This window comes from Palaemon carinicauda, chromosome 22, assembly GCF_036898095.1.
Source record: "Palaemon carinicauda isolate YSFRI2023 chromosome 22, ASM3689809v2, whole genome shotgun sequence".
In the NCBI taxonomy this organism is placed as follows: Eukaryota; Metazoa; Arthropoda; class Malacostraca; order Decapoda; family Palaemonidae; genus Palaemon; species Palaemon carinicauda.
In genome coordinates, this window is record NC_090746.1 from 360,454 (window position 1) to 377,100 (window position 16,647).

The following is a 16,647-nucleotide window of genomic DNA, read 5'->3' on the forward strand; positions in this document are numbered from 1 at the left end:
ATATGAGAGCATCTTAATACCACCTGAACCTGCATAAAGTCATTAGTCAACTTCGGAGGTAAATAGTTTCTAACTTCTTCAAGAATGTTGAAATAGTATCTTTGTTAAGAGCCAACTAATCACCTTTAATGAGGTTTAGGATGTTAGAAATAATTTGCATGTGCAATGACACTTTCCTTTTCTTTACATTCTTATTTTTTCTTCTGCATCATAATGTCTTTTCAATTGTATACATAGAAAGGCTGCTCTTGTGACGGATTTTTTCTTTAGCAGAAGACTAAGAAGGAATAAATAATGTAAATCTAGTTTAGTTTAGTCTCTGAAACACACGTGTTTTATTGACTGCTTATTCCAAAGTTGTGGATTCAACTTTTATAAAAGAAATAATAACATAAAATTTTGTTTCACAATCTATTCGTTACGATAGATAAATAACCGTCTGACAATTTAATTTCAGGCATCATGTGAATGAGAATGCTTTTAGATCCTCAATGGTGATAAAATATAATTAATCTTTTGATATAATGAAATGGAACACATAGGCTTCAAATATCACAGATTAAATTTCGTACGAATTCCAGTTCATTTTATGTAAACGTTCTTCAACTGCTTAGGGCGATGCCAATTTAACAATTCGTAATAAAGAATATGATAAAGTTGAGAAAATTTAGATTTCTGGCAAAGAGCATAAGACAGTTATTATTATTATTATTATTATTATCATTATTATTATTATTATTATTATTATTATTTGCTAAGCTATAGCCCTAGTTGGAAAAGCATAATACTATAAGCCCAAGGGCTCCCAACAGGGAAAATAGTCCAGCTAGGAAAGAAAATAGGTAAACAAATAGAATAGTGTTTCTCATTGTACCCTCAAGCAAGAGAACTCCAAGACAGTGGAAGACCATGGTACAGAGGCTATGGCACTACCCAAGACCAGAGAATAATGGTTTGATTTTGGAGTGCCCTTCTCATAGAAGAGCTGCTTACCATAGCAAAAGGGCCTCTTTTACCTGTAAGAGGAAAGTAGCCGATGAACAATTGGAGTGCAGTAGTTGCCCCCTTGAGTGTTGACAGGTGTATGAGGAAAGAGGAGAATCTGTAAAGAATAGGCCAAACTATTCGGTGTATGTGTAGGCAAAGGAAAAATGACCAGTAACCAGAAAGAGGTCCAAAGTAGTACTATCTGGTCAATCAAAGGCCCCAAATAATTCTCTAGCGGTAGTATGTCAACGGGTGGGTCGTACCTTTAGAGAAGTTATTATAGTAAACCAAATCTTCAGTGACAAGAGAATAGGGAAAGTGAAGAACATCGAAATGATACATCACTAACAAATTCAAGGCCAAAAATATATACCAACAGCCAGAAGTCTCCTCTCAAAAGTTCCACCCATTTCACTAAACGTGTTCTTTTCTGCATTTATCACTGCCTATGACTTGCTTATATAAAGCAAATTCAATAATGCATACGCATCGATTATTACACCCGTTGCGTATATTCTAGATGTAGCAGTTCCATTAAATTTGATTAAAGAGTCTAGATTTGGTTTGGAAAGATACGTCTAAAGTTGTAATAAAAATTATGCAAACAGCATATGTCGTTATTTTATAACGTAAAAGCATTGATAAGCGTTAGTCTGTTACACACACACAAACACGTACAGAGAGAGAGAGAGAGAGAGAGAGAGAGAGAGAGAGAGAGAGAGAGAGAGAGAGAGAGAGAGAGAGAGTATTGACTTAAATAGATATTGGTTTTTCCTTGAAAACTCATGTGTTAGTGGATGTGCCGAGTAATGTTACTTATTGTTTTTTTTTTTTTTTTTTTTTACGTATACAATGGCTTCTTGTATTACATCAATTACTCTCCAAGTAACTTAAACATTGTAAACCCTCCAAGATGCCTTTCACTTTTAAAATTCATGAAATAGTATGAACACCCAATGAAGATAGTGCTAATAAAGACGATTTATATACACACACACTCACACACACACACACATATATGTGTATATATATATGTATATATATATATATATATATATATATATATATACATATATATATACACATACATATATATGTACATATACACACACATATATATATATATATATATGTATTTATATATATGCATATATATATTTATATGTATTTATATATATGCATATATATATATATATATATATATATATATATATATATATATATATATATATATGTGTGTGTGTGTCTGTGTGTGTGTGTGTGTGTATGTATATAAATTAGCCAACTCTATTAGGTTAAGAAAATATGAAGCTAAACTGAAAATAAAGAAACGACCAAGAAAGTAATATCACGAGAACATTAAGCGAACAAAAACAATTCCATACTAGTTGCGTAAATCAGTTGTGAAGATTGTGCCACGATGTTCCACCATTTCCGCAGTACAAAAATGTTAAACTCAGTTAAAACAGAAAAGAAAACAATTTAAAACAAAAGAAATAGCTTGAGTTACATGGAAAAATATAGCCAGACGAATTCAAACATAGATTTAATTTTGTAAACTATTTACAGGTTGTGACATCCCAGCCCGCCTTCAAGATTACGCAGCCCATCAGGAGGAGAGGAGACGACAAGTGGCCACCCAGGGGAGTTGGAGAACCCACACAGGAAGAGGTGAGCAATTCTTTGGGAAAATCTTAGCTTACGAGTATTTGCGTAACCCCATTGCTCTAAGAGAATAAGTCCTCACAGACGTCTAAGTGATTCCAAGATTTCAACAAGACTCAAAGATAATAGATTCACCGATATATAAGTAATTCCGGATCTTTGGTGCGATTCAAAGCTTTCAGACGATTAAGTAATCCATCCTCATAGTGAAACAAAGTTTAAACGTGTATAAGTAATCCTTTATAACAGAATCGAAGCTAACTGATATTGAGCAATTGCGTTAAACGTAAATTAAAAGATTGCAGATATCTAGACAATCGCATCGTTCTTACAGATAAACGAGGTTTATGACTATCTAAAAAATCTTGCCTTTAACGAGGTGCAGATTTTATAATTGTCAAAGTAAGCTTACTTATTTAACGGTAATCATAGCTTATAAAAGAATTCTGAACTTACATGAGAATTCTACGTAGTCTCCTACTTTAACCATAATCAAAGCTCACGGGAGAATTCTATGCACTCTTATGTCTTTTACGATAACCAAGGCTCGCAAGAAAATTCCACGTAAGCCTGTATCTTTAACGATAACCAAAGGTTGCAAAAGAAATCTTAGAAGTCCCGTGTCTTATACAATAATCAAAGCTTGCACGGGTATTCTAAGTAGTTCCGTGGTTTCTGACGATAATCAAAGCTTCATGATATTCAAACCTTACAAAGTTATTTTGATTAGTAATAAACTTCTTTTCGAACGCTTTTATCTTTGATATTCATATAGAACTTGGTAGATAGGATCAGATACGTTTGAAAGTTAGACCCATGTGTTTTACAATAATCAAAGCTTACAAGAATATTTCACGTAATTCAGCATCTTTTATGATAATCAAAGCTTAAAAAATAATTTGAATCAGTTCCACGTCTTTTATGATAAACAAAGCTCTCAAGAAAATTATAAGCAGTCCCGTGTCTTTTACGATGATCAAAGATGATTGACATCTAAGCGAACCTCCGGTTATAAAAGAATATAAGAGTTTTTCTTGAGTGTAATATATACAATATTTACGAATATCAAATTAGGCCAAATATCTAGACAGCTAGACTTTAATCAACCGAGGAAACTGGCAGGTTTTAGAAGTGAGTATTCAACAACTGACCATATCCATGTAGTTAACCAGTTATTTGAAAAATCAACAGAGAATGGCAAACCACACATAAGATACCTTCTGATTCTGTCAAAACTTTAGCTGTAACGAAAGCCCTTCAAAGCCAAGGAGAAGATGAACCTTATGTTAGAACCCTTGAAGATATCTATACAGCAATGGTAAAACTACCTAAAGCTAAATTAAAAATCCAATTTAGAAAGGAGTTAGACAAGGAGACCTTATCTTACCTAAATTATTTACAGCTTGCCTAGAGGAAGTTTTCATGAATTCAAATTGAGAAAATGTAGGAATTAACCTTAATGGGGAATGCCTTAACAATTAAAGATTTGCAGATGAAATATTTAGTGAATCATGGGAGGAATTGGAAAAGATGATAGAAGATTTGAATATAGAAATCAGAAATATAGAAATTGAAACTGTTATGAGCAAACCTAAAATAATGTTCAATAAAGACGAAGAGAGACAAAAAACAAGATTAAGGACGAATTTCTAGAGATTGTTAATGAGTATACGTACTTAAAACAGACAGTAACCTTTTCCCAAAGGCACAAGACTGAAATTAATAGAGGGATGAGGATAGGATGGACAGATTTTGGTAACCAAAAGGAGATTATGAATATTAAAATGCCACTTTCGCTAAAAAGAAAAATATTTATTATATATTATGTATATGTATATATACATATATATACACACACACACACATATATATATATATATATATAAATATATATATATATATATATATATATATATATATATATATATATATATATATATATATAAATATATATATGTATATATATATATATATATATATATACATATATATATATATATATATATATATATATATATATATATATATATATATATATATATATATATATATATGTTATGGGCCACTGGTTCGTGTCTGGCCTTGCTTAAGGGACTCAAGGGCCATAACAAAACAAATAACAATGGTAGGTCGCCAGTCAGCAATAATACAATGAATACTGACAAATATATGTATTTACAAAAACATTTAAATAAAAATTAACAAAAGAAAGGGGAGCACAATAGCTAATTATGTTTTAATTTGGTTGGCCGTGGATGAAACTCCAGCACAGCAATCAACGTTCCCTGGAAGGGGAAATAAATTGAATTATTAACAGCACACTTACTTCTACCGGCTGGGAACACGATGAAGTCGTGTGGTTAAAACTTTTAAGCAAATTAAATGAAAATGCAAAGCTTAGGGATTTAAACATTACACATGGGAATCAACACTGTCACAGGGTGAATTAATTAAAACTAAAACTAAACAGCACACGTGGTCTGAGTATAGGGGATAGGATACAAGGTTCAGTGGGTAGGATTTTCTTTAGAGGATAAGGAAAAAATGGGATGTGATAAGGAAGGGATGGGAGGTTGGGTAAGGATATTGAGAATCTCAAAATCAGACACCTTACCTTAGTAAAAGGACTCTAGTTCCTTCCCTTATGGAAGGATATGTAAACAGAGGTCCTGCCTCCCTGATGTCTTGAGGGTGAAGATGTTTCCCTCAAGGAGGTTGAGATCAGAAGAAAAAGGAGATGTGATCCTTATGGAGGCTGAGTCGCGAAGAAGGATCTCCAGTTTTCCCTGGGTAGATCAACCCCACTTGACCCCCAATTGAGGGGGGGCGGGTAGGGGGGATTGGCCTGACCGCTGTCCTATTGGTCAGACTTGGTCACGTGTCCCCACATCCTTCACAGATCGCTTCCCTCCTTCTCCTCCTGGGACCTCCATGTTGTCACGTGACTCGTAGAAGGTAGCTGAAATTGAGATCTCAGGGGGAGTAGACTGGTATAGGATGGTGGGAGGGGGGTGAGACTCTGGGTAGGGTCCCAAAACTCGTGGCATTTCGACCCATGCTTGCTGGCGGGGTCTTTTGTTATTTGAAAAAAGGTGGCGTAATGACCGCCATTACTAACAGCCCCCCATTTTAGCAGAGATTTTGTCCTAAAACAGGACAAGAACTCTGCAAGCAAGGTCTGAAGCCACTAGCCTTAATGATTCCTCCCTCAGTGAGTCTCACCACGATAATGGATAAATATCTAAGCTGCAACTAGGGTCATCATTTTATGTTATTTTGACAGTAAATCAACTTTAAGTGCCACATAGAAATAAGTATGCTGGCTGTGAGGCAGCAACTGAAAAAATAAAAAAATGCAAAATTGAAAATTAAAATGTAAAAGATGGTTAAAGTTAAGTGACCTAGTGCAGTGGTAGGCATAAAATTAAAGAAAATTGGCATATATGCAAAAAAGGATAAAATAAATACATGAAAATGAATTAAATACAAATAATGATGCCAAGATGACTCCTCAAGTTTATCTACCTGGGGAGACACCAAGGCCAATAAATATTTTTTCATACAAACTAAATTTACCTACTGACTATGGCTACGCTATGGACATGGCACTGTGCATTAGGCACTAATGCCGGGAGAACACATCTCTCTCATACGAGTTCTTTAGGCGCTTGACCTTCCAGTTGTAGTTCTGGAGGTCTATGCCGCACCTCATGAGCCCTTTATTCCCATTACGTAGCTCAGTCAAGTAGTTTAGATGGTTATGGTCCGTTAGGAATGTCTGTGGGAAAACATGGTCAGCGCGATAGGAACCAAGGTGCTCAAGAGATGAGCCCATGCCTGAGAGTTCTTTCTCTTGAGTTTGGAGTTTTTCCCATGTCTGGAAGAAATTTATGCTGCCATTTAAGTAAACTCCACAGTTGGGAATTCCTGCTTGCACCTGGTGAAGCCAAAAATGAATTATGATTATGGTCAGAGGTCGTGACTCCTCTGCCATGAAGTGGGAACCTTCGTCCTTCTGAAATGTGGCTAGGAAGCCATACCAATAAAAGAATTGTGTCATCTCTGTAACACTTATGGATGGGATAAGTTGGAGCGAGGCCCTTGGCACTATTTTCTTAGAGTTACTGATGACTTGGCACGGATGGCAAGAGGTTGCGGAAGCCTTAACACCCTTCTGCAAGCCTGGCCGGAAGAAATGGGGCTGCAGCAGTTGGGTTGTGCGCTTCACCCCAGAGTGCCCTCCCAGTCCCTCATGGGCCATTCGTAGCACCGACAAACGGGAATTATGGGGGACAACTACATGCTGGCGCAGGGCCTCAGCAGGATTGTGAGAACCTCGGGTGATCTTAAGGGGCACCTCATCCTTTAGCAGGAACTCAGCCTTAGAGGGGTTATTCATTTCCACCTCGTTCGAGTTGGCGGGTGCCCTGTTGTTTACCAATGTCTCATCCAGCAGTGGGAAACTGATGAGCTTTGTCTGGCTCCTTGGGGTCTCGGCGCTGATGGGTGGTTCACCTCTTGCCTGCTCTGAGACCTCTGGCCTGGTGATTGAGATAGCCCTATTTCCATTGGTGTTCATTGGCACAGTTTCACCCGGATTGAATTTGCGGGTGCTCGGCTCAGACTCACGGTGGGAAAAGGGAGACCCCTGGCCCTCCTCTGAGGTCTCTGGCATGATGCTTGGAGTAGCCCTATCCCCTGTGGTGGAAAGTGGCCCACCTTCACCAGAATTAACTTCTGGCGTACGAAGCTCAGACTCACTGCTGGAGGAGGAAGACTCTTGGGCCTCCTCACTTAGCCAAGCTACCTCACCAAGGTCAATGTCACCGAGCCAGTCGTCTTCCCATGCAGGTTGCATCCTAACAGTTTTAGGCTCCGGCTTGGCAGCCTTCATGCACGGCTTTTGACCCAAGCATGAGTTGTAGCCCTCATGTGCAAGATCACTCCCTGCCCCCTGTCCGCACTTCTTGCTGAGCTGGGACGTGGTCACCTTCAGTTCCACTGTAGGGAGTTCCTTGGTGAACCCTTCAATGAAGTGGGTCCTCCTGCGATTGTCCTGCTGGACTTTGGCAACATTGGGTTGAGGTGGCAAGTGATTGAGTTGTGCCAATCGGGCGTCCATCTCCTGCATTCTTAATTCATGCACTCTCTCTCTTTCATAGCGCATCCTTTCTTGCTCTGTTCTTCTCCGTGCTTTGTCTTCATTCATGAGCTCCTGCACATACCTTCGCAATGTTTCTCCCTCATAGCCTTGTCTTTCTGCCAAGTCCACAAATGCACTGATTTCAGCAGCAGTCATTTTGCTAAGTTTTGTGGAGACAGCGACAAGAAAAACTCAACAGCACAAGGTACGATGTTGACCGTGCCAGAAATTACACGGAGGGGAAAGACGCTCTAGCCTTATGCAAGAGTCTCATGGAAGGAAGGATGAAGATGGAGCTGGGGAAAATGCACACAGGCTGCGAAAAATACCCTTCGAGAAAGAATTATCACCAAATATAGCAAGCCTTGCGAGTAATTGAACAGGAGCCTAACTTGAAAACCAGCGCCACGAAAATGGGTGAGCTTAGGCTGTCCGGTTGTAATGCATCCAAACAAGTAATGATATATATGACAACTGTACTACACAATAAAAAATGGAATCACCACTATACAGTAGGTGACCCTCTGGGCTAGTCAGGGAAAAATGAGGTCACAACTATGGGTGACACTATGCTGGACGAAATAAAATGGAATCACAACTATGGGTGAACCTTTATACTAGTCATAAAAAGAAATGGAATCACCACAATGGGTGAATCTCTATGCTAGTACAAAAAAAAAATGAAATCACAACAATGGGGGAATCTCTATGCTAGTCATAAAGAAATGGATTCACAACAATGGGTGAACCTCTATGCTAGTCTTTTGAAAAAATGAAATCACAACAATGGGTGAATCTCTATGCTAGTCATAAAGAAATGGATTCACAACAATGGGTGAATCTTTATGCTAGTCTTTAAAAAAAATGGAATCACAGCAATGGGTGAATCTTTATGCTAGTCATAAAAAATGGAATCACAACATTGGGTGAATCTCTATGATAGTCTTGAAAAAGATGGAATCACAATAATGGGTGAATCTCTATGCTAGTCATAAAAAATGGAATCACAACAATGAATGACCCTCTGTGCTAGTCTTAAGGGAAAAAAAATGGAATCTCCACGATGTGTGACCCTACTATGCTAGTCTTAAGGGAAAAAATGGAATCTCCACGATGTGTGACCCTCCTATGCTAGTCTTAAGGAAAAAAAATGGAATCTCCACGATGTGTGACCCTCCTATGCTAGTCTTAAGGAAAAAAAATTGGAATCTCCACGATGTGTGACCCTCCTATGCCAGTCATAAGGAAAAAAATGGAATCTCCACGATGTGTGACCCTCCTATGCTAGTCTTAAGGAAAAAAAATTGGAATCTCCACGATGTGTGACCCTCCTATGCTAGTCTTAAGGAAAAAAAATGGAATCTCCACGATGTGTGACCCTCCTATGGTAGTCTTAAGGAAAAAAATGGAATCTCCACGATGTGTGACCCTCCTATGCCAGTCATAAGGAAAAAAAATGGAATCTCCACGATGTGTGACCCTCCTATGCTAGACTTAAGGAAAAAAAACGGAATCTCCACGATGTGTGACCTTCCTATGCTAGACTTAAGGGAAAAAAATGTTATTTGTAAAAATGTGTGGGTGCGTTCTTGCAACACCACCACTTGGAACCCTGTGACTTAAAGCAAAGTTTGTATTTATACTTAAAGTATAACAAATTAAATAAACAAACAATGTCACGAAGATTACTTAATGCTTCGTTAAGAACATCAACCCCTTTACATACTTTCCCTTTAATAAAAACAAAATGAGTTTAAAAAAAAATTACACCTCCAAATATTTTATCTAAATGATCCTATACCCTGACTGAAAAAAATAAATTGAATGTGATATCATAAATCCTTTATCTTTAGGTCAACAATGTTACACAATCTTACGAAAATTATCCCTTTCAAAAATGTACACAAAAATAATACCCCACGAAAGTAACAAAATGAAATTGCATACCCTTACTGTGAAAAGGAAAAATTGAAATAAAGAATGCCACGTGTGCTTACGGTTACCAACACAGGAAATTAACATGTGTTTTAGTCTACCACGGTTTCTTCCTAAAATTTCGTAAATTTCAATAAACTTAGTTTTAACACGAAATTAAACAATCACTAACTGCACAATATATATGAATGAAAAATTTATCCCTATCAATAATGTACATGAAAATAATATCCCACGAAAGTAATAAAATTGAAATTACAAAAACTTGTTATCAAAAGAAAAAAAATCGAAATGAGGAACGCCACGTGGTCTTACCATTACTTTACAGAATTATGCCTCACGTCCGTAAAACGTTTACGTGAATCGTAAGCCAAAGGTTCCGATATGAGACTAGCCTGTATCCTAGCACTAAAGATAAATGATAATATATTCCATGCACAAAATTAAACGATTGATGTGCGTGAATACAACGAAATTAGACTAAAATCTCGGGTCTGCATAGAATTGGTAAACAATTAACAAAGATAATAATAACAGACAATATACCTTGGCTTCGTTCGGAAACACGGCGGCGGGCTGAGTTATACCAGGTTGGCCATGTTTTGAAATGAACACGTGCTCAGCCTGCCAAGCTTTTTGTCCTAAAATATCGTAAGTTTCACTTCACTTATTTTCTTTTTTAAACACAAAATAACACAACAAGACATTCACCTAATGCACAATGTTTTAATAAATGGAAAATTTTAACCACTGTGACAATAAACACTCAGAAAAAGAACACAAATTCTTCTCACGCGGTTGGCTATCCTGCTACACAATAGGACTAGACTTCTTCCACGTGGGTTTAAAAACAAAAAAGTTCGCGGCGCGAACACACACGCTAATAAACACAAAACTTTAACAATGAGAATAGAAGGCTTTTGCTGTGTTCTTCCACGGTTCCAACTCCAGTGATAATATAATTTACTTGAAATGAAATTGAGGTTCGTCAAGTCGCTAAAGACAAAAAAAGGGGGGAATTTGACTTTAATAAAATTAATTTGAAATTACTGTCTTAACGAATCCTGGCATTTGGTCGCCAATATGTTACGGGCCACTGGTTCGTGTCCGGCCTTGCTTAAGGGACTCAAGGGCCATAACAAAACAAATAACAATGGTAGGTCGCCAGTCAGAAATAATACAATGAATACTGACAAAAATATGTATTTATAAAAACATTTAAATAAAAATTAACAAAAGAAAGGGGAGCACAATAGCTAATTATGTTTTAATTTATGCCACGAGGAGCTTCGGATGGAGTTTGGTTGGCCGTGGATGAAACTCCAGCACAGCAATCAACGTTCCCTGGAAGGGGAGATAAATTGAATTATTAACAGCACACTTACTTCTACCGGCTGGGAACACGATGAAGTCGTGTGGTTAAAACTTTTAAGCAAATTAAATGACAATGCAAAGCTTAGGGATTTAAACATTACACATGGGAATCAACACTGTCACAGGGTGAATTAATTAAAACTAGAACTAAACAGCACACGTGGTCTGAGTATAGGGGATAGGATACAAGGTTCAGTGGGTAGGATTTTCTTTAGAGGATAAGGAAAAAATGGGATGTGATAAGGAAGGGATGGGAGGTTGGGTAAGGATATTGAGAATCTCAAAATCAGACACCTTACCTTAGTAAAAGGACTCTAGTTCCTTCCCTTATGGAAGGATATGTAAACAGAGGTCCTGCCTCCCTGATGTCTTGAGGGTGAAGATGTTTCCCTCAAGGAGGTTGAGATCAGAAGAAAAAGGAGATGTGATCCTTATGGAGGCTGAGTCGCAAAGAAGGATCTCCAGTTTTCCCTGGGTAGATCAACCCCACTTGACCCCCAATTGAGGGGGGGCGGGTAGGGGGGATTGGCCTGACTGCTGTCCTATTGGTCAGACTTGGTCACGTGTCCCCACATCCTTCACAGATCGCTTCCCTCCTTCTCCTCCTGGGACCTCCATGTTGTCACGTGACTCGTAGAAGGTAGCTGAAATTGAGATCTCAGGGGGAGTAGACTGGTATAGGATGGTGGGAGGGGGGTGAGACTCTGGGTAGGGTCCCAAAACTCGTGGCATTTCGACCCATGCTTGCTGGCGGGGTCTTTTGTTATTTGAAAAAAGGTGGCGTAATGACCGCCATTACTAACAATATATATATATATATATATATATATATATATATATATATATATATATATATATATATATATATATATATATATACACACAAATAAATAAATATATATATATATATATATATATATATATATATATATATATATATATATATGCATGTTTATGTATATATATGTGTGTGTCTGTATGTATATATATGTGTGTGTGTCTATAAGTATATATATCTATATATAAGTACACACACACACACACACACACACATATATATATATATATATGTATATATATGTATATATATAAATATATATATATATATATATATATATATATATATATATATATATATATATATATACACACACATATATACACACAGTCACACACACATTTATATATACATATATATATATATATATATATATATATATATATATATATATATGTATATATATATATATATATATATATATATATATATATATATATATATATATATATATATATATATATATATACATAAGTAAAATAATTCCGTACTCTTACATGGAAATGTATGTTAACAAAAACTTTCTACACGAGTAATTGCATTAAAATGATAACTCTTATGAAGAATGCGTTAATGAATTTGTGCAATTTAATATCTGTGAATCTTTTCTGAAGTAAAAGATAGAAAAGTAAATCATCGAAAAAAGGTAGCAATCACATTTATAAATAATCCCTGTTTTAGCGCGAATTAGAGATTCCTCATTTCTGAGTAATTTTGTGTCTTTAATGAGAATCGTAAATTGCAGACAGGCAAATAATTTTATGTCGTTAACAATAATTAAAACGAACAGACGCTTAACTAACATATTGTTTCTAAGAAGAGAAATAAAACGCATATGTCAGTCGTTTCGTTTTTTTTTTAAATATATATAGATAATTATGTGCTTTAAAAAAAACACCAGAGCTTATGTTGTCCTAAGTAACGCTATGCCTACAAAGAGGATCAGTGATTAAGGACGTCTAAATAATTCTGCGCATCTATCCTAAGAACTTAAAACTGAACTAGATATCATGTATGAAAGTTTCTGTATTTATATATCGTTATAGAGAACAATAGCTTATAGTAGTATAAGCATCCTCGTTTATGTCAATAAGGATCTGGTCTTAGAGCCATCCGCGAAGGTCAACAAAAAGTTCTCTTCCTCACCCAGAATTGGCATTGTTATTAAAACTGTCTCCCGTAATTTCAGTTAATTAGTTCCAATGCTGTTTAATCAAGTATAGCTACCTTTTCTTGGAAAGGTGTTACAAAATTGGCTTCCAAAATCTTCTCTGGAGTAAAAATAGACATACCATTTGCAAAGTGTTCAAGATTAAACATGGGTCTTATGAAGTTTCTATACAGCCACTAAATTGACAACTTTTAAAGCGAATTCTGTAAGGTGTCTCAACAGAAAAAAAGGTTTTCACTTCTAAGTTGCTGAAGATTTTATAATGATTGCCATGGGGTTTCTTTGGGCAAGAAGGATGCAATGGTTCTACATTGCCTAAAGATTCACATGAATTACCATAGAGTTTCTTTAGGCAAGAAAAGATTTTCGTACATATATCTACATATAGGTTACCAAATAGTTCCTGCTGACAAAAAAATAATTACTTCCAAGTTGATAAAGATTTTCTATAATTTACCATGGATTTTCTTCATAAGGGTGATTAACATTCATTACAGTAACGTTTTTTTTTTCTTTATGTTTAAGGAGGGCTCTAACTCAGCTAATATCTTTGCTGCTAAAAAAAAAAAAAAAAAAAAAAAAAAAAAAAAAAAAAAAAAAAAAAAAAAAAAAAAAATAACTGAATATTTCTGCCAAATTTGTAACTTCCATCTGCAATTTGGCCAAGTTTTATACCAGTAACAATTCAATCGATATCAGACTTTCCTTTTCATATTTACCGAACTATTCTTGATCTCCAGGATCTTATGCTCCTCGTTTGGGCAAGATTGAATTGAACATATGAATTGGGGTCGCAAGGCCATGCACTAGGCCTTGGGAGACCATTCAGCACCTATGTACTGTTAGGGGAAAATCCAGCAGTACCACTGAAGGAAAAATTAAGAGGTTGGACAGAAAGAGGGATGGTTTCTTATGGCTGCAAAGGCCATTATATTATATTATATACAGTTCATCACGGAAGGCGGAGTAATGACACTACGGGCAATTTGGGTAAGGGGCCATGAACCAGTGAACCACTGCCGTATCTGTTGGTGGAAATTGTACCTTTTAGATTTATCTCTATGGTTAAGAATTTTCCATTTTAACAAGGCGTAATGTTGCACTAACAATGCGTGTCTTTGCATATTCAGTTACTTGATAAAAAGACGGTACATTTTTCTATTTGGATATCTAATATCTTTATCTAAACATATTCATCTGTATATAAATGAACAATTGTATATCATATTAATAAATTTGTCATCTTTTTGTGCTAATACATACACGTGTATTTAAGAATCATAAGGATATTCTTAGGAAATTATAGGGAAAAAGTTCATTTCCTAGATAGAAGAAGTAATGGAGAAATAGTGTTCCAGTATGACCTTTATATGTGTAGTCACTGATGTTCCTTATTAAATTTACACACACAATTTGGCTTCTTTTAATCTATTTAATGTTATATCTTCCACAGGTCCGTGAGTTCATCAAACCAAAGAAAAACAACAGAAATTACGACGAGTTCTTCGCCCAGAATGCTCTGCCGAACAACTACGCCGGATATCGGCCCCCTCCTGGTACTCAACACCGAGGACTCTTGGAAGAAGATGGTGTCAGCAACATGTAGGGAATGGAAGTGCGATATCCGCAGTTCTTTTGACACCTACCAAAGTGCTTTTTGTAACAGATGATTCTATAGCTACGATCCATCGCAATTATTACGTAACTGTAACGAGTTAGATTGATTTTCACCATAACAGATGATATATAACTATAAAGAAGCTATACCACAGTATTTTTTCCTGAGTGGCTTCTGGAAAGTTTATCTCAAAACCTATCAAAACATTGTCTATATCATGACGTTCTAGCACTTCAGAATAGCATAGGATATTGCTGCAATGTCCCCGAATATCATTATTCTCTACAGACCAAAAAACATGTTTCAATTACAGTTATGAAGTATTTTTGTGCTTGCTTGGGTCTGTCCTTAGTCCTAGGGTCTTCTTGAAACATTTGTCAGGAAGGATGGACCGTTGGACTACAGTCAGACGAGAATTAATGCAATAGAAAGTGGATTTTAATTTCCGTTGTTGATATTTAACATTTGCATATCTGAATAATTATGATAATTCTAAATCGCCATTAGGTACTTATTATGCAATGGCAAAGCGTATAATAAGCTATTTTTATCGTCCAATAATATACTTTTTCTTTTTATCTCTCATTTTCTTGTTCATCAGATACTGATTCAAGAGCATTGTAATTATATGAAATCATAACTTTTCACATATATATCCTTTCGATTTGACTAACGCGATGGCCTCGAGATATCTTGTATTAATTTGCCATTAATTTTCACAGAAATTTAGAAATGAACTCAATGTATTAAAGGGCATATTGACCATTCCCTGTGATATGACATTCAGTGACGTAATCTTTTTATTTCCATCTGACAATAATCTTTTCGGATATTGCAGCTGACGAAGAGATGAGATTTTATCTGTCCCAATAAGTGTGATATAATACTTATATTCAGATTTATGTAAGTAAATGTTACATTACCTATAATCATTATTATATTGCAAGTGATTTTTGTTGCCGTATCCCTACCATATTTTAATTTTCCCGAGCACAATATTTTGCTAGAAATAAAATAATTGGGTGTGTGTATATAAACACTACTCGCACACTGCTATATGTGCATATACTGTACATGTATTCATAATACCGTAGAAGTAATCTATATACAATATGCGTAAAAAGGGAGAGTCTGATATGGGCATTTAATTTGTCTTTAAAAGCAGATGGTTAACCCATCCCTCTCCTTTTGGAATTCACCAAAAGACTGCAAGAACAAATATTTATTTGCGTGCAATAGAATACACTACGTGTTTTATGAATACCAACCATTGCCTGTAATGTATTGCTTATCTCACTTGGATGTAGAGTGAATAGGAAAATAAAATCTATGATTTCTGTTATTGGAGTTGATTTAGAAACCCTCAATGTTTAAAAAAAAGAGACGAAGAATTTAAAAGCTGAATAAGAGAAAGAAAAGAGTAGTCTGTTTTTGATCCGTGATGGTAAAATTTTTGTTCAATGCTTGACACTGCGCTTAGATATTGACTGATTAGGGAGCACATTGGAGATTTTTCGCTTAACATTTACGCGTAGTAATATTGATGCCCAAAATATTGCTCCATAAATATTGACCATGTATAGCTGCTATAAAACTTAGGTAACGGATATTTACAAGCAAAACAAATTACCATTTTTAAATTTTCAGTTATACAGAGAGACATACCATGGAAAACTTATTAGCATATATATATATATATATATATATATATATATATATATACAGTATATATATATATATATATATATATATATATATATATATATATATATATATCTTTGGGTTCAAGCCATGTCGTCCTGATGGAAGGTTCCTAACAGTAGCTTCCTAAGGGATATTTGACTACAGTGACATTCCCAGACAATTTTCCTTTAGGTCTCCAGAATTCTAACTCCTGGCGAGAATATCCTTAAATT

The 16,647-nt window shown here is 35.7% G+C and overlaps 1 protein-coding gene across 2 annotated transcripts in view; it reads left to right on the forward strand.

Moving 5' to 3' along the window:
* Nucleotides 1-16,074, forward strand: part of LOC137616264 (nuclear transcription factor Y subunit beta-like) — a 59,927-nt gene extending 43,853 nt beyond the window's left edge. For both annotated transcript variants that reach the window (XM_068345883.1, XM_068345882.1), the window contains exons 5-6: nt 2,557-2,658; nt 14,567-16,074. In XM_068345883.1, coding sequence (XP_068201984.1) covers nt 2,557-2,658; nt 14,567-14,719 — 255 coding nt within the window. In that variant the 3' untranslated portion in view covers nt 14,720-16,074. The remainder of the gene's footprint in view (nt 1-2,556; nt 2,659-14,566) is intronic.
* The last annotated feature ends 573 nt before the right edge of the window (nt 16,075-16,647 follow it).